Here is a 20459-nt window from a genome sequence, read left to right on the forward strand (position 1 = left end):
GGTGGGCAAGAGGCTGGCCACCACCAAGTTGCCCACCAAATGCCCCGCAGGGACAATTGATGCCGCGCCCTACCCTGAGATGCCGAGGGGTGAGTGTAGTGTGCCCAACCCCACCTCCGCTGGGGGCAGAGGGCTGCAGCCTCGCTGGGCAGTGACAGAGATGGGGAAGCCTGGCCCTGGGCTCCAGGGGCCATGAGAGTGGATGGCAGAGAACCCATCCCAGGGAGGCCGGGAGACGGGACTGTGCAGGGGCAGAAGTTCCAGGCCCCCGCAGGTGCTTCGTCGATCCACCAGATTTCACTTTCAAAACACAAATCATTAACATTCCAAGACAGTGACTACAGAACCTTAAACACCACGCTCCACGGTGTGACTGCAATGGTCACATGCCTGAGAAGCCACCACGTCCCCACTCTGGCTACGTCCACCGACCACCACCCACTGCCCTGCCTCAGCTCTGTCCCAATCATGGACAGTGGTGGCTGGTGAAGCAAGGTGTGCAGGGGCAGGAGGGAAGGGTCCTGAATTTGGGGGGACAGCCCTGCTTTAAAATTTCTCATCCCTCCCTAAGCCATGATATATCTTAATTTGGGCAAGGGGCAGGCAAGCTGTGAGGAGGGACACGGCGCTGTTACCCACCAACGACCCCCTGGAACAGGAGGGCCCTCCCATGGCCCCACTTCTGCTTCTCCTGGAAGAGCTTGAAGCAGGTGCCGGGGCTGGCCAGGAGCATCCGGAAGCCCTGTGTGCAGAGAACAGACTCGCCTGAGCCCCCTGCCGTGGTGGGGCCCCTGGAGCTCAGCCCACGCCCCAGATGCCGAGGAAAGACTTGTCACCCAAGTCCTTACCTTCCCGTCGGGAGCAGGGACGAAGCACAGGAACTCATCCACGTGGCCCACGGCCAACCAGTCCACAAACAGCTCTATGGGGGGCTGCACCTTCTGGGCATGGAGGAAGTCCCGCACCACCTGGGTGACTCTGCGGCCTCTCGACCTGGGGCCCGTGGGTTAAAAAAAAAAGTCGCTTAACTAAAAACAATTTCATGCAGAAATGGAATGACAAGAGTTCAAGATTTCTGCAATATCTGATTTAAAAAATATATATGCATTGCTTCTGTAAGCAGGACAGACCATGACTTTGTGTATTTTAAATTCCACTCAGGGTGAGTTCTGGACGGAGCAGACTCGGGACAGGTGGATCCCACCGGGGCAATGACCCACCAGGTCCCACACCCAGGAAAACCCTCAGAGCCACCCTCACACCCCATTCTCACATTCTCTAAGAGACGGATTTCACCCCCACATTCAATCCTTATGAAAGAGTATCTAATGACATGGCCCCAACTTCCTCTTTCTAGGGGATCATGGATTTGTGGGCCATTAGTCCCCTCCATGGCTTGACTCTGGATTCATTTATGATTTGATCCTAAGTCTGTCCTAATGGCTTTGCTGAACTGGGTTGGCTCGATGTCTTGGTCTATGCCACAGCATGTCACTGTTGTGATATAATCCCTCTTCTTTTCCATCAGTGCCCCTGTGTCTCATCTTGAATGATACATAATTTGTTGCTCTCTCTGTGTGTTACTGCTGTCCCACCTTTCATGTCTTACGCCACCCTTCTGTTCTCTGGAAAAGATCTGATGTTAGTCATTTACATGGTAGTAAGAAAGAGCTTTGACTTAAATGCATTTTCTCCCAGGACTGTTGAGAATGGAAACATTTTCTTCTATTACTATTACTAGCATCTGTTACTAGCATCATTTATTTATTTCCAGAATCAGATGACCTGAGTCCAGTCCTAAGTTTGCCTTCTGTGCGGCTCACTTACCTTCTCTGGGCCCACTTGTCAAATGAAAGGGTTGGGCTAAATGATCTTTAGGTCCCTGCTCTCTCAGCCTTTGCAAACTTCCCGAGGGAAGGTGGACAGTGTTTGGTGAACGGCCCGCCACCCCCGCGACATCCAGGACTACAGTTGCATCACTTCTTCTTCCTGGTTCTCTTCAAGGGGTAGGACGGTCCTTCCCCCTCCCTGTGACACCACCACCACCAGCCCCCAGCCTCAACCCGCGATCTCCACTCCCCGCCCCTCTCTCACCCAGGCAGGTTGCCTCCGATGAGGATCCGCCCCAGGGGGTACTCTTTCCCATTGGCCGCCACCGGGGGGCTGACCTCCAGGTTCCCGAAGGAGTCCAGGCCGCTCACAGACCTGTCTCGTGGTTCCCGAGTCACATAACCAAAATCCGGACCCTGGAGAGGGAAACTGTGTCGCGAGGGGTGGAGGGCGCCAGGAAGAGCTCGCACAGCTTGCTGGGCTCTGCGCTCCTTAACAATGGGGTGGGAGTTGCCACCCATTCTTCAGATGGAAATACCGAGTCAGAGACAGGGAAGGGGATCTGACCCCGTCAGTACTTCCTGCTCACACAGGGGCCACTCAGGCCCTGCCTTGTTAGGGCAGTATCAGCCCCAGGGTCGCAGGAAGACCGCGGGAAGGCTCCGGTTGCCCCCACACACCCCTCTGGACATGGAGCCGGGGCCATGGCCATCCCCTTACACTGCACGCCCTTCCTGCCACCTCCAGCCCAAGGGCAAGTATCAGCTCAAGTGGCCCGTCCTTGGGGACCAAGGGGCTGGTGGTGGCCCTCTGAGCCTCAGTCTTTAAACTCTGGAAAAGGGGACCTGCCCACGGCCATCTCTCAGAGGGAACTTAGACAACATTGAGGGCCAGGCGAGAGCTCCTAACACCTGTGTATCAGCGGGCGGGTAGAAGGGTCTCCTGTTCTCTATGGCACCAAAGAAGTCGCCCCTCTTTCCTCAAGGGGGTCCTGGTCAGCAGTGGTGGTCACCTTCACTGTCATCCTTTTTATTACCAATAGCAACACCCGCTAACAGCGGTGCGTGCTCCCTCCTGCAGGCACTGCGGTAATGACAGGCTTCTCAAACACCTGTGAGGCTGGGGCTAAAACATCATTTTTATCGATCAGGAAATGGAGGCTCAGAGAGGGGAAGAAACTCACACAACGTCACACAGCATGGAAGTGACAGAGCTGGGTGTCTCTGCCCCAAAAGCCTGTGTTCTTAACACGGCCGCACCATCCTGCCTCCCCGATCTCGGGCTGCCAGGCTTGGTAAATGACAATGCAAGACGCCCAGTGAAACTTGAATTTCAGATAAACAACACATTCTTTGTATAAGTATGTCTCATGCAATATTTGGGCCATACTTACACCAAAAAGTGACTTGTTGCTTATCTGAAATTCAAACTTACTGGGCATCTCCTGTATTTTACCTGGCAACCCTACTCTCGTCCCTGAAGAACGAGGTTCCCAGGGCTGACCTCTGAACTCCACACCCCCGGTGGGTCTGGGTAAGGCCCCTGGGCTCTCAGGAGTGGGCGCGGCCGGGGACTCCTCACCAGGATTCTCTTGTAGGGGAAGTCCTGCAGCTCCCCATTCCGCGGGGAGTCGAAGACCACCGGGAAGGTCTTGTGTGGCGCCTGGATGTAGCCTAGCTCCATCTCGTCCTGGGAACAAGCAGAGAGACGCAGCTGAGGACAGGCACGGCTTCCCCTGCTGGCTCGGCACAGAGCCCCCGGGGAAGACCGCTCACGTGAGTTCTCTGTCTCAGGCCTGTTTTGGCCATGGAGGCGGGGCGGGGGGACTGGCATCAGGATGCCTGCTGACTGGAAGAGGCGCTGGAGGCCCAGAGAGGGTGTGCATTTGCCCCAGGTCACACAGCAAGACAGAGGCCAGGAGTGAATGAGAACATGGACATGACCTTGGGGGTCTCGCCGTGCCGGGCCAGGGCCGGGTAGATACAGAGAGGGCCTCAGGGTGGCCTGAGCTGGACAGGGATGAGGGGATCTGGGGGGCTGGGTAGAGATGTGCCTCCTCCTCAAACCCATAAACACGCTCCCCTCTGGTTCCGGAGGCAAAGTTGGCAGCACCAAAGAACTACGTATCCAAAGAGAAGCTCACCCGCTATGTGTCTGGCCCTGCCCTAAGCTCTTTATGAATATTAACTCCATTAATCCTCATGGCACCCCATGCATGGGCACGATAGTTACCCCACGTGACAGATGAAGAAAGTGAGGAACAGAGAGGTCTAGTTATTTGTCCAAGGGCTCACAGCTATTGACAGCTAGTCAATAGCACAGCCAGGATCTAAACCCAGCCCCTCTTGCTCCAGAATCCTGCCCCAAATCCCCTCACTGGACTCATCTCCAGCCAGAACAAAAGCTCCTTAGCTTGGCATTCAAGTCTCCTGCCTGAACCCTTTCCCTTCCCAGAGCCACTGCCCTGGCCAAAGAGAACACACAGGGTCTCTCTCATGCCCCTGCCCCCCGGGCCTTTGCACCTGCCGGTCCTCTGCCAGGACCACCACCCTGTGCAGCCTGGAGGTTGGGAGCTTGGTCCCAGCACCGCCTGTACCAGCTCTGTGGCCTAGGCCTGCTCCCCGAGAGCCCCTTAATTACCGGAGTACGCACAGAGATTGCCAGGAAGACGCAATGATGTCACATGTGGGCGGCAGCGCATGCTTAACAAGTGGCAGCAATCATCACGCACCATCTGCCAGATCCCGTCCAGCCCAGCTGCCCTCCCTCCCAGAGGTCTCCACCGATTCCCCAGGCAGAGGTGACGCCACCTCCCACAAGCCCTGCCGGTGCTTTGCGGGCACCGCTGATGCACCCTAGATCGTGGGAGTGGGGACTTTTGTAGCAATCGCGCACCACATCCGGGCTTCTTAGCTTCGACACTGTCGACACGTTGGACCGGATCATCCGTCGTTGGGGGCTTTGTCCTGCACGTTGCTGTAGGTTTAGAGGCATCCCCGAACTCTGCCCACTAGAGGCCAGTAGCACTACCGCCCCCAGCGTGATAACCCAAACGTCTCCAGACACTGCCAAATGCCCCCTGAGGAACCAAGTCGCCTCTTGTTGAGAACCCCTGGTCTCAGCTGTTGAGGGCAGGGGGTGCGTGCCCCACACCCTGCCATCCCTGCAGGCCCAGCCCAGATCTGGGGGGTAAACGCACATTGACGCCAGCGTCAGTGGGTGCCTGGGTCTCCAGGAAGTTCCGGAGCGAGGCCTCCAGGTGTTGAATCAGAAAGATCAGCCAGTATCCGGGGAGCACCTGGTCCTTCTGGATCTTTCCGGGCATCCCCCAGTGAGGGCGTCCTGCCTGGGCCCCGCCCGGTGGCTGTGATTACCTGAATCCAGCGGTCGTTGCGATTCTCGTCCTGCGGGCAGATGGTCAGCTTGCAGCCGGCCTTCCTGGCCAGCTCCGCCACCGCGTCCACGAAACACCTGTTGTTCCTCACGCTGCGGACGAGCCCGGGGAGAGCAGCTCAGGACAGAGCCAGGGCCTAAGGGCCAGAGGGGCCACCAGGTGAGGACACCCACTGCCCCCAGACTCACCTGCACACGTACACCTCCAGGGGCGGCTGGGTGCTGGGTGTCATGATCCAGGGTGCCACGCGGAACACCACAGTGTCAGTGAAGATCGGGGACTCTGAGAAATGCTGCAGGGGCGGACCAGGGGGAAAGAGCACTGGACTCGGAGTCCAGAGCCTGGGTGGGAGTTCTGATTCCACCATCGTGGTCTTTTTTTTTTTTTTTTTTGAGACAGAGTCTCACTCTGTTGCCCTGGCTAGAGTGGTGCCGTGGCGTCATCCTAGCTCACAGCAACCTCAAACTCCTGGGCTCAAGCGATCCTCCTGCCTCAGCCTCCCCAGTAGCTGGGACTATAGGGCATCATGGTCTTTAAGAAAGCCCTTTGCTTCTCTGCAACACAGTGATGGGCCAGCGGGGTGGTCAAGAAGCCTGGGGTCTTCCACACCAGCGGGGCCCACGTCTGCCAGGAATGGGCCCCTTTTTTAACCCTCTCTGCCCCTACCTCGTTGGAGTCATCCAGCAGGGTGACGTGGAAGGAGACGAGTCCCGTGAAGCCGGCGTCAGGGAAGGAGAGGCCTTCCACGTAGAAGCGCTCCTCGTCCCCGTGGTAGCGGGGCACCTCGTACGACACCTTGTCTTGGCCCAGCACGTGCCTGTAGGCCTCGCACGAGTCCTCAGGACCTGGGAGTGGGGGGAGGGCCGGGCGTGACTCCCAGTGGGCCCCGGGAGCAGGAGGGGGGCAGGAGGAGCTCTGCCGCCTCACCAAAAATTGCAGGTCCTGCAACAGCACCCTCCTTTCCCCTCCCACTGCCATGGGAGAGGAGGACAGGTAACACCCAGCGTGGGCGCGGCTCCAGGAAAGGGCGTTCCTCTCTACGATTGGCGGGCAATTGGGTGGCATCCAACAAAGTAACGTTTACCTCTAACCCAGCAATCCCACTACTAGGTATCTTCCCTACAAAAATACATGCACAAATTCACATATTTGTACAAGGCTGTTCACTGGCTGTCCATTCATTCAGCAAATGCTTCCTGAGCACCTACGGCGCACCTGCGCGGCGCGGTTCCAGACTTGGGGTACAGCCGTAAGCGAGGCCCGGACCACAAGGAAGCTGCAGTGTCATAAAATCAAAACCCTGCAAACCGCCACGTGTCCAGAGAACCGGGTAAGTGACGGCACCGCCGTGCGTTGGAATATTCTGCGGCTGGGGAAGATGTGTAGGGCAATTATTCCATGAAAGAAACAGGTTGGAAAGCAGAACATGTACACAAGCGCAGACTCGAGTGCACACACGATAAAGTGGGAAGAGCACAGACTGAATTGTCAACGGTGAACACATTTTAAGAGTCAGATTTAGGGGCAGGGGTGGAGAACTCTTACAGTTTTTCTTTCTACACTTTCATATATTGTCTAATTGTTTTAAAAATGAGCATCTTATTGCTTGTATACATTTTTATTTTTCAAACGTGTTAAGACCTTATATTTGCTACGATTGTGGCATTGTGTCTATGTAAAACAGCCTTTTTCTTCGGAGATACAAACTGATTTGTGTCGGGGTGAAATCCATGTGTCTGGGCCTGGCTTTACGATGTTCTAGCACACAAAAAGGGATAGATGAGGATGACAGACCAAACAGCAACAATCGTTGACTCTGAGTGACAGGCACGTGGGAGATCGTCACACTGCTCCTTTTGTGTATGCTTGAAATTTTTGATAATGAGAATTTCTAAACATGCTTAAAATATATTTTTAAAATACATTTGGGCCAGGTGAGTGGCTCACACCTGTAATCCTAGCACTCTGGGAGGCTGAGGTGGGAAGATTGCTTGAGGTCAGGAGTTCGAGACCAGCCTGAGCAAGAGCGAGACCCCGTCTCTACTAAAAATAGAAAGAAATTAATTGGACAACTAAAAATACATAGAAAAAATTAGCTGGGCATGGTGGCACATGCCTGTAGTCCCAGCTACTCGGGAGGCTGAGGCAGGGGGATTGCTTAGGGCCAGGAGTTCGAGGTTGCTGTGAGCTAGGATGACGCCATGGCATTCCAGCCCAGGCAACAGAGTGAAACCCTGTCTCAAAAAAAAACCCAAGAAAACACTAAACTAAAATACATTTATCCTATAAAATGACCTTGGGTCAGGCACTGTGCTGGGACACTAGCTGATTAGTTCCAAAGGCCCACTTCTGGCTGTTCTTAGTGTCACTCCGAAAGGTGTCTCCTGGGGCCCGAGCAGACCCTGCCCACAAACCCAAGGCAGGAAGATGAAGCTCCTGGCGGTGCCTGGCAGTGGCGCAGGCTGCGAAGGGGGACGGCATGAACTCACCGCAGACATGGAAGACCTGCGCCCGCTCAGCGTCGTAGCTGGAGGTGTGGAGGACAAGTTTGTGGTCGTCAAAGAGGGCGGCGGGGCCCTGGGTCCGCAGGACCATGACAGACATGTCTTCCAGGTCTGTGAAGCCAGACAGCGGGGCGGAGACTCAGGGCCCTGGACACGGGCACCTCCTCCTCCTGTCCGCCCCTCCCCAGGGCCGGGGGTCTCCCAGCTCAGCTCTGTGAACACACTAGAAACCACAAGAGCAAACCACAAAGACGCCTGTACGCGTGTGATGTCTTCAGTGACCTCAAATCCTTCCCTGGGCCCATGTCCCCTTATCTGCCCAGAGAGACACGAAGCGTAGCACAGCCAGCCGGGTCCTGGCACACGACAGGTGCTCGAGAGGTGTGTGCAAGGTCAGGGCTACCTGGTATCACACAGGTGAGGGTCCTAGTCTCTGTCCCAGCATCGTTCCCTGTGACACCGCGAGCCCCTCCCTTCCCGAGCCTCAGGGTTCTCATCTCCATGTGATGCCACCTCCGAAGACGGCTGTGACATCTCCTGTGGACAGCACCTGGCACAACCCCAGGATGCGGCTGCCTCATTCTCCACGGGGCTGCTGAGCGTGGCGCACACAGACTTAGCAGAAGGTGGGCGCAGCAGAAACAGGCCAGAGGTGCAGGGGGAGGGGCCTGCCCTTGGGGGTGGAAGGGCAAGGCCTGGATCGGACGCAGACTGGCTGTGCCACTTCAGGACTCTCCTGACCTCTGACCTTCCACACCCTCGTCTCTAAAATGAGTTGATGAGACCCCCAAGCCCCCGTTTGAATCATTAAACGGGAATTTGGAGAAAGGGCCTGGCATACAGTAGGTGCTCAAACAATAGCATCCTCCTCTCCCCTGGAGGGAGAGAATGGAGAGGCAGCCCGTTCCAGAGTTTCTGCCCCGGAAACTCTGCGAGTGCCCACCGACACTGGGGACATTAGGGCGGGGCAGCTGGCAGCCTGAGATGGGTGTTGAGGAGCATGAGAGTGTGTCTGGCAGCTGGAACTCTGACCCCGAGCTCTGCCTTCAGAGCCCTGCCTGTGGGTTGGAACCCCTGTGGGCACAGTGACCCTGAACACCCAGCGACCTGGGCCACCCCAGCCCCCTCACCTTGCAGGCAGCGCACACGCCGGTCACAGTTGTCTCGGTCCTCACGACTCAGATCATCGCGGTCACAGTTCACCAGCAAGATGGCACCATGCCCACTGGGCCCCCAGACCCACTGCCGCTGCCAATGGCAAAACAGAGCCCGTGATGGGGGCCCAGACCAGGCCTGTGCCTCCCTCCCCAGCAAGCTCCCGGCCCTTCACCCCCCCTGTAGGGACAGGCTCATTTCCACTGAAGCACCTCCTGCTCAAGAAACAGCAATGGCTCCCTATTGCCCACACCCTCAAATCCAAACCACAGAGCTGTCTTTCACAGCTGTCTGTGATGCGCCTCCAGCCAGTGTCCCCTTCTCAACAGGCAATGTCTCACAGCACGCTCCTTCCTCCACTCCTCCCGCCCTCCTCTGCTCCTGCTGTGCCTTCCACCGGGATGCCCTCCCTCCTGCATCCCTCAGAGCCCTGCTCAAGTGTCCTTCCTCCTAGGAAGTCTTCCTCGCTCACCCGCCCACCGTGACCTTCTCCTCTGAACTCTCAATACATCGAGTGCCGCCACAATTCAGTCCAAAGTTCTTTAACAGTTTCGCACGTGGTAGATTCCCCTTTTCACCTAGGTCAGGGGATCCACACATTATGGCCTGTGGGCCAAATCTGGCCCCCCGCCTGTTTTTGTAAATAAAGTTTTATTGGGACACAGTCGTATCCGTTAGTTTATGTGTTGTCCGTGGCTGCTTTCGCATTACAGTGGCAGAACTGAGACAGCAGGGCTCACAAAGCTTAAAATAGCTCCTATGTAGATTTTCTAGAAAAAGTTTGCCTACCCCTGACCTAGGTCATGAGTCCCAGGGCTGGGTGCCTCTCTGCCTGATAATTCTTGATGATTTTCCTCCTGGTAAAAGAAGATCCCCAGCTATGCTGGTTCCTGTTTGGCTCCCCTGAACTCAGCATCAGCTGGGAGGCAGGGGGATACCTGTAATGGCCTCGCCCCTCCTACCCCAGCCTAGAGCAGCCCCAACTCCACTCCCACTTTCCAGGCCCAGGCAGACATACCTACCTTGTCCACAAAATCCCTGTCCTGCCTGTCCTCACGGAGCACGTCGCAATCCAGAGAGATGTCTGCAAGGGGAGGGTGGTGGGTAAGTGTCCACAAAGTTCCCAAGAGCCAAGACAGGCCGGTGGCCTCTACTTTTTTAACCTCAACCTCAGGGCCTGTCTGGGAATGAGCAAATGTAAGTCATTCCCAGGAAGACATGATCCAGGGTGGGGGCATCTGGACCCTCTCTCTTCGGGCTGGGGAAAGAGGCCTTCGGGAAGAAGCAGGGTCACAGCAAAGGCCCAGGCCAAATGCCGCCTCCTCCAGGAAGCCTTCCCTGACCCCTCTGTCATCAGCATCCCTACACTTTGCTGTGTTGGGCACACCCTGCACTGAGCCCAGGTCTCCTGGAACATTCTTGTGTCTATAAAGCTGCCTCATCTCCTGGCTGTGTGGCCTCCCCCAGCATCAGCTTCATCAGCGGCTCACAGTCCCCGCATCCCACCCCCATCCCACCTTCTTAACACTTCTCCCTAGAAACTGGAGGAGATTTTACAACACAAATGGAACATTCAAGGGGTCAGAATCAATCTTCCTGTTCTGAGAAAATTAAGTATTCTTGGTTCTTAAAGAAGAGAGACAGAGAGAAAGGAAGGGAGGGAGGAAAGAATGAATTTGAAATGATGTTTAAACGTGAAAAGACACCCAACCCCGTGTGACAAATGGATAAATCTCCCAAACACAATGTGGGCAAAGGAAGCCCCAGCACAAAAGAATATGTACAATCTGATTCCACCTGTAAGAAATCAGACAGGCAAAACTAGACCATATAATTTGGGTATGCATATTTCGGTGACAAAATCAGAACGAAAAGCAAAGAAATACTTATCACAAGATAGTGGTTACCTGTAGGGGGAGGAAGGAGTTATGATCAGAGAGGGGCGTGGGAGGGTCTTTGGAGTGCTGGCCGTGTTCTGTTTCTTGACCTGGACGACGGTTGTTCTGCGTGTGCGCACACATGTAAAATTAAAAGCTTTACGCACTTCTCCGTATGTGTATTTTGCAATGAATGTGCGTGTTCGGGGGTGGGGGCGGGGGAATGCCCAACCTCACTCCCAACTAAAGAAAGGCAAACTAAAGCAACAGTAAGATGCCAACCTATCAGATTGGCAAAAATGGAAAAAGTTGATATCGCACAGTGTTGGCAAGGCCCTCCCCTATGCTGTTGGCAGGCATGTAAACTGATACTGTCTCTTTGGAAGGCAATTTGGCAATATCTATCAAAATTCAAAATACAGATTCCCTAGAACTCAGAAGTTCTGTTGCTAAAAATGGTTCCTACAGATAAAGTATTTTCAAATTTCTTGCTAATTGCTTTCCAAGTGCGTGGACCCATGCAAACTCCCACCCACTCCCGTGTAAGGAGTTTCCCAGCCCCACAACCTTGGCAACGCTCAGCTAAGCATCTTTTCATGTGGATTTTGATCACTGGAGCTGTCTCTTCCGTGAATTGCTTATTCATGTTTTCTCCTGTTTCTATGAATTCATCTTTTTCTCATGATTGGAGTTCTCCATATTCTACGTGCACCAAGGCAGCCACAGGCATTGCAAATTTCTCCTCCCCGTCCATACTTTGACTTTTTACTTGTCCTCTGTTGTATAGACATTTTTAGCTTTAATAAGTCTAATTTTCAATCTTTCCCCACATGGTCTGTGCTTTTGTTTTGCCTTGTTAAAGAAAACCTTTATTATCCTGAGGTTACAGAGATATTCTTTACCAAAACCTTTAAAATTTTGATTTTCACCTTAAGATTTTTAACTCAATTTATTTTTGAGTATGGTGTGAGGTAGGGCTCCAAGTTCATTTATTTCCACATGATGATCACACGAACATGGATCTCTCGGTTCTCCATTTGTTCCCTTGCTCCGGGTATGTACCCTGCACCCACTCCACAGTGCCTCAAGGACTATAGCTCGAGAAAAAGTCTTGCTGTCTGGAACTGTGAGTCCCCACTCCACCCTACTCTTCCTCACAATTGCCTTGGCTGTTCTTGACTTTTGTTCTTCCATATGAGTTTCAGGATCAGCTCTATAAAGTTTTATGAAAAAACCATGTTGGGATTTTGATGGGAATTTCATTGAGTTTAGATCATTTGATACTGTCACAGAGCTCTTGGGCCTCTGTTCTGTTTTTTCATCTATTTGTTTCACTCTTTTTTTCCCCTTGTGTTTCAGTTCAAGTAAATTCCATTGACCTAACTTCAAGTTCACCAATTCTTTCTTCAGCTGTGTCGGGTCCAGCGATGAATGCATCGAAAGCATTTTTTATCTCTATTGTTATGGTTTTTATTTCTAGCATTTCCATTTGACTCTTTCTTGTAGTTTTCATCTCTGTTGAAATTCCCCGTCTGTTTATGCATGTTGTCCACCTTTCCTACTAGAACCTTTAACACAGGTACTTTACATTCCCTGTCTGATAGTTCTAACAGTGAGTCATCTTGCTTGGAGATTGTATATCGATTTGTGGAGAATTAGCAGCAAAAATTTAAGTTAGAACAAGTGGGGTCCAGTTCCGTGTCTATAGTATGTTTCCATTTGCGTATGAGAAAGGGGGGATATACAGGTATGCACACGTCTATTTGTATAAGTAGCGTAAGTACACAGCATTTCTCTAGAAGGATACTGGGTTTGGGGAACTGGAAGTCTTGGGTTGGAAGGGAGGAGGTTCACTTTTCAACATATACTTTTTTGTACTGTTTCAATTTTTTAAATGTGTACTTCTTTAATTTTAAAATAAAACTACTGTAGTTGATTTTTATAAAAAGACCCTTGTTCAGTGTCATTCCCAATGGCCACCCTCCATCCTTGGCTGAGGTCCCTTGGCCACACTGTCAGCATGGCCCCCAACTTACCAACACAGGTGAGGTAGAGCACCGCGTAGGCCAGGGGCAAAGCCTCACGGCTGGAGTGGTAGGAGATCTGAACCTGCAGACAGATAGGGCCGGAGTTAGGTTGGCAGAAGCCAAGAGCCCCCACCCCAAAAACAGCTCTTGGGGGATCTGATGAGGAGGGGGCCCAGGCTGAGTTTCCCAATCCAGCTCTTCCTGTAGCCGTCTCTGTGCCATTTGTTTTTCCATGCCTCGGTTGGCACGTCTGTAAAATGGAACTATTTGTGAGGGAGTCTATGGAGACCTGAGTCTAGTCCTGCCAATGACCTGCTGTGTGGTTTTGGCAAACCCCTGCTCCTCTTTAGGTCTCAGTTGTGCCATTTGTAAAATGAGGGTTCTGGACTGGGCAGAGTGTAGGGACACTCTCCAAGCCAACATTCTCCTCTGTGGGACTCAGGCCGGGGCTCGAGCTTGGCACCTCTGAGCTCTGACTTAGGCCAAGACCCCTCAACTTTTTGAATTGCCTCACTTTTCTAACATGCAAAATGGGGGCCATACAGGTCTCTACCTCCGAGGATCATCGTGCAGCTGAGAACCAATACGTGTGAAAGACTGAGCCCACAGGCAGCGCCTGATAAACACCAGCCATTGTCCTCAGTGGGCAGGCGGCGGCCTGTGAGGTAAGTACAGAGCTCTGGGGTCAGATGGCCTGGGCTCAGATTCGGAACCCACTGCTTGTGAACATCCTGGGAAGTTATTGATCTTCTCTGGGCCTCGATTTCCTCAGCTGTAAAGTGGGGATAATAACGGCTCCCACCCCGTAGCAGTGATTACAGGCTGTGCAGATGAAAGGAGTGATGCGCGTGACATGCTTGGCATGGTGCTAGCGCCCAGTAGCTGGTCCAGGGCGAGGATGACAGCAGTTGCAGGCAGGCGCATCAAAGTCCCCCTCGACCCATGCCCGTCCCTTGGATATCCCCTCCTGATGCAGGTCCCTCACCTCTCGGGCTCTGACGTCCCCATCTCAGCCAGAGGGTCAGGATCTTGCAGAGGCCACTCACCGCCTCAGTCCTGGGAGCCCCTAAATCCTGCAGTTACTGCCCCTCATGTGACAAGCACCAGCACCGATGCTCGCCTCGGACATACAACTATCTGGCTCCTGGCCAAAGCCAGGGCAGGGGTCGGCGGGACACTGACCTTCCTCAACCCCGGCGGCCACTGGGCCAAGGAATTCAGGGCGGGAGTCACCTACTCCGTTCCCAGTTCAGCAGGCACCCAGGAGAGGCCCCTCGCAGGCTGTCTACTCTCTTGCACTGTCCCTGGGACTCCTGAACAGCGACCATGTACTGGCCCTTACCAACTCTGCCACTCACTAGATCATGTGACTTTGGGTAAGCCACACCCCTTCTTGGTCTCAGTTTCCTTGTCTGTAAAATGGGTTCGTGGAGTCCTGCCCCATAAGCCTCAGGGAGCTCAGTGGAGAGGCTCGATTCAGATACATGGGTGGGAACGGAGCGGGGAGTAATGGAGGGAACCTGTCCCCAGGTGTCAGGCAGGTCTGCATCGAGTGCCAGCGCTCTTGCCCATTAGCAGTGTGGCCCCAGGACAGTCACTTTGAACACCTCGGTTGCTCCACCTGTGAAACGGGGATCAGTCCCCCGCCTCTCGGGGCTGCTGTGAGGGCGGGGTGAGGTCAAGGCCGCCCAGCACCTGGCACACGGTCAGTGCTCCTTAAAGGGCCAGTTTCTGAAACATCGCCCCTGGCGTGGACTGGGACCCCCCCACTCCCACGTGCCGAGTGATGGTCCCATCAGCTCAGTGCCGAGCTCAAAGGCCACCCATTTCTCCCGTTTTAAATGTCCCCCTACCCGGCGAATGGAGTCAGGAAGAGAGCGGATTAGGGGAAAGCAAAGCACCTTGCAGAAATGTCACCTAGGAAGGGGTCTCCCCAGGCAGCAATGTCCCTCTCCATCCCTGCTTTCTCTCCTTCGTTCAGAGAGACAGAGATCACCTAATCAACCCTCAGCCTACACATGGGGAAACTGAGGCCCAACACAGCAGAACTGGGACGACCTCTCCCTTCACAAGGGATCTTGGGAAGCAAGAGAAGGAACAAGCGCTGGCTGGTGTTCTGCCCCACAGCAACACTGGGGGACGGTGTTATGATTGTCCCCATTTTACAGATGGGCAAACAGAGGCCCCAGGGGTGAAATGACTGCTGAGGACACACAGAGCTGGCATTCAAACCCCAGCAGTCTGGCTCCAAGGCCAGGCGCTTGCCCCTGTGCCACCCTGCACCACCCTGCGCTCCAGACGGAGGACGTTGGGCCCTCCTGGAGCTGGACCACTGCCTCCCCCAGCCAAACCCCCCAGACCAGGGGACCAGCTTACATGACTGTCGTTGAGGTCGTTGCTGGGGGAGTTCATGACCACGATGATCTCCAAACTCGCATCGAAGTGCCACCGTCTGGTGTCTGCACGCTCCCGGCCCCTCTCCATGTTGGGAGAGACGTAGATGTCCACGCCGGGAGTCCCATACACCTCAAACATCTCTGTGCCCTCGGGTACTGACCTGGGAAGGACAGGGAGCCATGGGAAATGCTGAAGGGACAACACTTGTTCAGATAGCTGAGCTTGGGCTCAAGCTCTGCTTCCTCCAGGAAGCCTTCCCTGACCACCCCAGGCCTCGGACCCTCACAGCAAGCTCCTGGGAGGTAAGCCTGGACCCCACACAAACATACACACATGCTCACGTTCCAAACTCCATGTTCATTACCATTTCCCTTGTGCGTTTTCTTTAGCTCCCAACAGAGCTGCAACAGAGCTACAACAGAGCTGCAAGCTCCTCGGAAGTCAGAACTCAGTTGTGGGCTTTATCAGATCCCAGCGCAGAACCGGGCACGAAGCGCTCAGTGAACGCCAGTTGGCAGCAAGCGCATGGACCCCTTTGCAGTCCTGAGACTGTAGCTTTAAGAAGAGCAGCTCTCACCCCAAGTCTCACCCTCTGCTTCCTTAGCAGGTGATACGGTATCCCTGGGTCTTCCCTAGGAAGGGTATTCAATTTGGTCGAGGGCCTGCTGTGCCAGACCCCTGACACCAGTTTATTTCACTCTTAAAGTCTGCAAGATGAGTATCATCCCCATGAGACAGCAGAAAAACAGGCTCAGAGAAGTCTAGTAACAAGCCTGAGGTCACACAGCATCAAATGGCAGAGCCAGGTATCTCTGACTCTGAGCTCATGCTTGTCTACAACATTGCAGTGTCACCTGGGAAACTTGGCCAGATTTAGTCAAACAACCAGGTGTTAATTGTAGTTTTAAAACATTCACGACGACGTCATCTGGCCCTGAGACTGCATTTCCCCGTTCCTGCTGGTCTGGGAGTCCTGTCCGTCCTCTGACTGTGCACCACGTACTGCCGGGCTGAGGCAGGTGCACCCACTGCTCGCCCCCCTACCCCGGAGCCTTTGATCCCACCAAGGAGTGGGGGACCAGCATTTCCTGGGCAGCCAGATGGGGCTCTGGGCCATGGAGTCGCAGCTCAGTGGGAAAGCACATAGGGAGAGGCCACTGTGAATCGGAGGGCCCAGAAGGCTCTCTGGAGGAAGCGGCACACATATGTCCCTGCGGACAACAGTAGCGGACATTTCCTGAGCTCTCGCCATGTGCCCGCTCTGTTTGCGTTTCTTTCTGTGTATTATGTCACGCAATCCTCTCAATAACCCTAGGGGGTAGGTACTATCTATTACGGTCCCCCATTTACAGATGGGGAAACTGAGGCTAAGTAACCTGTCCAAGGTCATGAGGCTAGTAAGTGGCAGGGCTGGGATCCAAACCTAGGCCATCTGGTTTCTGAGTCCACACTCTTGCCCACCTCCTCCCTGGGAGGAATAATGACAATAATCACAGTACCCGATGCCCCCGTCCCCTGTACCTTCAGCACAGCAGGCCTGGCTAAGCCTCTCTGCGCATGAGCCCCTCTGATCCTTGCCGCAGCCCCAGGAGACTGTTACTCCTCCTTACACGTGGGGAGACTGAGGCTCAGGATGGGCAAATGGCTCCCCCAAGTCTGCACAGGTGGCCACTCCGTCCCAGGCCCTTCCCATCCCCATCTCCGCTCAGAGGAAGGCAGACCTCCCCCAGACACCCTCCTCACCCCCCACCAGCACGATTCCCATAGTTCTCAAAGCAGCTTTTTTATACAAAGGGAAATTAAGCAGGCTCTGCTCCCCCGGCAGTGGGGGGCCCACTCCAGTTTAAGGCCCTTGCCAGGTGTCCTCGCCAGGTGGGAGGGGCTGACATACCCGTTCCTCCTCCCAGGCAGGGCTGCCAGATTAAGCAAATAAAAATACAGACGCCCAGTTGGATGTGAATTTCAGATAAACCAATAATCACTTCAGTATAAGTATAGCCCATGCAATATTTGGGATATACCCGTACCAGAAAAGTATTCATTGTCTATCTGGAATTCAAATTTAACTAGGCATCTTCTATTTTGTCTGGCAACCCTATTCCCAAAGCCTGTGATTTCCAGGGCTGGTGGTGCCCCTGTCCTGTTCTGCCCTGGGCGTGTGGGCCAGCCCCCCGGCATGGAGGCACAGAGACAGAGAGACAGAGACAAAGAGACTTGGAGAGACCTGAAGAGATACAGAGTCAGAGACAGCGAGTCAGAAAGACAGAGACACAGGGAGACAGACCCAGGTGGGAAGGGCACCCTCTCACACCCAGGGAGACCCTTAGCTCGTCCGTCAGCCCCACTCCCGAGGCACCTGACCTCCGCTCCCCAGGAAGCTCGTGAACTTTTGATGGAGCTCCCCGAACCCCAGGCTGTTCTTTGGGCCCCAGGTGGCCCTGAGCTGGGGCTGAACACCCGAGATGGTCGTTCCGGTAGGAAAACTGCCCACAGTCCCCAAACCCCAGCCCCTGCCCCTCCATGCGCCAGGCCCTGCGTGAGCGCTGGGAGATCCCTGACAGGGTGGAGGGGGGCCCCAGGGCAGTGGCCCAGACAAAGGATTCACACAGAAGGGGAACAAGTTACGTCTGAGGTCGGGGAAGGGAGAGGCCACAGAAGCCAGGGGCTTGGGTGGTACTGAGACCGGAGTCAAGAATTAGGTTCTGGACCAGGCTGGGTCACACATCAGCCAGGTGACCTTGACTAAGTCACTTAGTTTGTCTGGGCCCAGCAATCTCACCTATAAAGTAGGATAATGACACCTACTTGGCCAACCCCATGGGCGGTCACGAGGCCCAAGTGTGATAATAGACAGGAGAGGTTGGAACCCCCCCGGCCCAGGCCGGGGAAGGGGTTATTACGGTAAATTAGGGTGCAGGAAGTGGGCGGACGGAGGCAGGTGGAGGGAGGGGCTGGGTTGCTGGGGAAGGCACAAGGGGGAGACACACGTGAGGGGAAAGTGTTTTCACCGGGGGGCCCTAGGAGGTCAAGTTTAGACTCAGGCTGCAACAAGCTTGTTTTCATTTCCTCCCTAGGTAATGGGGAGCCAGCGATGGTTCTTGATCAAGAGGGACAACACGGTGGAGCCTGGGGCCAGGCAGCCTGGGTATGTGAGCTTGAGGGAATGACCCTCAGCGTTGGCCTCTGTCTGGTGGGGGTGAGGGGAAGATTAAAGCAGCCAGTGTGGCCAGAGCACTCAGGATGAGCAACAGTCATGCCCTCAGTTCACTGCTAGGGAAACTGAGGCCTACAAGGGAAGTGACTAGAGGGTAGGGCTCAGACCCCAGCCCGGCGCTCATGCGGGTCATGCGAGCTGTGTGTTAGGGGGATCACAGGGCTGGCTGCTGGGAGGAGACCCTGCGTGAGGTACAGGAGGATCCGGTTCCCCATTTCCTGGAGGATAGAAGCACCCAGAGCCTCGCCTGGACAGAGTTCTTCTTCCGGCCAGGCCACCTCCAGCTGCCAGCGTGGCTGAGTCTCCACGCGCTGGCTTCTGGGCCAGCCTGGGTGGTGTTCCCAGCCCAGCCCTGGGGGGGCGCAGTTCAGAGCTTCAGCTCTTCCCCGCTGACGCCGTCCACACACAGGACTGGCACGGCGGAGGAGGGTGAGTGGCGGGTAGAACCTGGTACGGGGCCAACAGCTCTGGTGTGCTGGGACTGAGGCCGTTCCTAAGATGCAGAACTTGCTATGCGAAAACCCAGAAGGTCCCAGGCAAAGTGGCACAGTGGCCACCCTAAAAGTATCCAACCTCAGACCCACCTCACTGAAAATGCAGATTCTGAGAACCAGAAGCGTTGAGGGCAGGGCCCTGGAATCTGCATTTGAAACCATTCCGATGTTCACTGACGTCAGAGCCACGGCTAAGAGTGGGCTGCCTCGGAAATGCTGGCCCCTAGCCCCCGGGAGTGTAGGGGCGACTCAGGTCTTCCTTTGTGTTCTTGTATCACCTCCGTTAACGGTGAGGAGGAAGATGGTGACAGTGGTGATGAAGGTAGCTCCCACAGCCACATGATGTGTGTGCTATTACCCCCACTTTACAGTTGTGAAAACTGAGGCTCAGAGATGGCAGGCGACTTGCCCAGAGTCACACAGCTGGTAAGTGACAGAGCCAGGACTCACAGCCAGTGCTGTCCCCACTCCCCTGCAAACGCAAATCCATTCTCCCTCTTCACGGGCTTAGGGCCTGGGCTTCTGAGAAAACCATACCAGGTACCTCAGGGGCTGGGAAACTGATGGAAAGGTTCCCAGGGTTGCAAACAGAAACGTTGGCAAGAGGATCGACAAGGTCCCCACCGAGCTGGCCCGCACGGGGGCAGAGGAAACCGAGGCCCAGACAGCTGAGGCTCTGGGCGGCGGTTCCCGCTGCCCCTCCCCGTCTGCGAGGCTGTCGGATCCCCCAGCTCTGCCGGCCTCATCGGCAGAACCAGGTTCAGGAAACGCTGTCCCACCTTAGTCCTGCCCTGTCCTCCATGCCCCGCCCCTGGAAACGGGTGCCACACAGAGCTTTTCCCGAAGCCTCGACAGTCCGGAGAGCTGAAGACACAGCAGCCCCAGGTCCCCGCACAGGCAGATCCAGGCTCCTGCGTCGGACAAAATCCCGTGTCGACAGAAGGGAAGCTGCTCTGTCAAACCGGGGAGGGGCCTCAGGGGCCTCCGTGAGCAGAGCTTGAGACCCACTGTTCTATCCCAACCCCTTCAGGGTCCATATGGGGAAACTGAGGCCCAAGGAGGCATAGGAAGGTGCTCAAGATGACACAGCCAGTGGTGATAGAGCCAGGACCAAAACGCAGGGCTCCTGGCTCCATTAGGCAGCCGGCAAGGGGTGACGTGAGTCCTCTGTCCCGGCAGCGAGGCAGGTTCTCCACCCTGGCCGCACATTCACCCCCGGTGGGTCTTGAAAAACCTCCGACGCTGAGGCCCCGGGCAGCTGAGCTGAATCGGCCCTTCCCAGGCGGGGCCCGAGCGCCTGCTCTTTCTAAGGGCCCAGGTGATTCCAACCACAGCCCGGTAGAGGAGCCCTGAGCTGGAGAAAAGGGGAGGGTGAGAGCTCACTGTCCCTGCCCTCCGTCCTCTGCAAGTGCTGCCACTTGGGGTCATTCCAAGGCGGAGGAGACATGTGCCCCAAGGTCAGGGCAGCCCCCTCTCAGAGGTGTCTGGGCTGCCCCCAGAAAGGGACTTAAGAGACGCGGCCGCCTTCCGGGCTGCTGTGTGCACCGGCTCCTCTGCAGCCGTGCGC

General features: G+C 55.1%; 1 protein-coding gene across 1 annotated transcript in view; it reads right to left on the reverse strand.

The window, feature by feature from the left end:
• PADI3 (peptidyl arginine deiminase, type III) overlaps nt 1–20459 on the reverse strand; it is a 30758-nt gene that overhangs the window by 6447 nt on the left and 3852 nt on the right. Inside the window, exons 2-13 of the mRNA XM_012662541.1 lie at nt 15164–15344; nt 12797–12869; nt 9906–9967; nt 8859–8976; nt 7714–7839; nt 5891–6069; nt 5413–5516; nt 5205–5316; nt 3412–3519; nt 2095–2246; nt 849–993; nt 640–742 (exon numbers count right to left, since the gene is read on the reverse strand). Coding sequence (XP_012517995.1) covers nt 640–742; nt 849–993; nt 2095–2246; nt 3412–3519; nt 5205–5316; nt 5413–5516; nt 5891–6069; nt 7714–7839; nt 8859–8976; nt 9906–9967; nt 12797–12869; nt 15164–15344 — 1463 coding nt within the window. The remainder of the gene's footprint in view (nt 1–639; nt 743–848; nt 994–2094; nt 2247–3411; nt 3520–5204; nt 5317–5412; nt 5517–5890; nt 6070–7713; nt 7840–8858; nt 8977–9905; nt 9968–12796; nt 12870–15163; nt 15345–20459) is intronic.

The sequence above is a fragment of the Propithecus coquereli genome, unplaced genomic scaffold (genome assembly GCF_000956105.1).
Source record: "Propithecus coquereli isolate 6110/MARCELLA unplaced genomic scaffold, Pcoq_1.0 Scaffold77, whole genome shotgun sequence".
In the NCBI taxonomy this organism is placed as follows: Eukaryota; Metazoa; Chordata; class Mammalia; order Primates; family Indriidae; genus Propithecus; species Propithecus coquereli.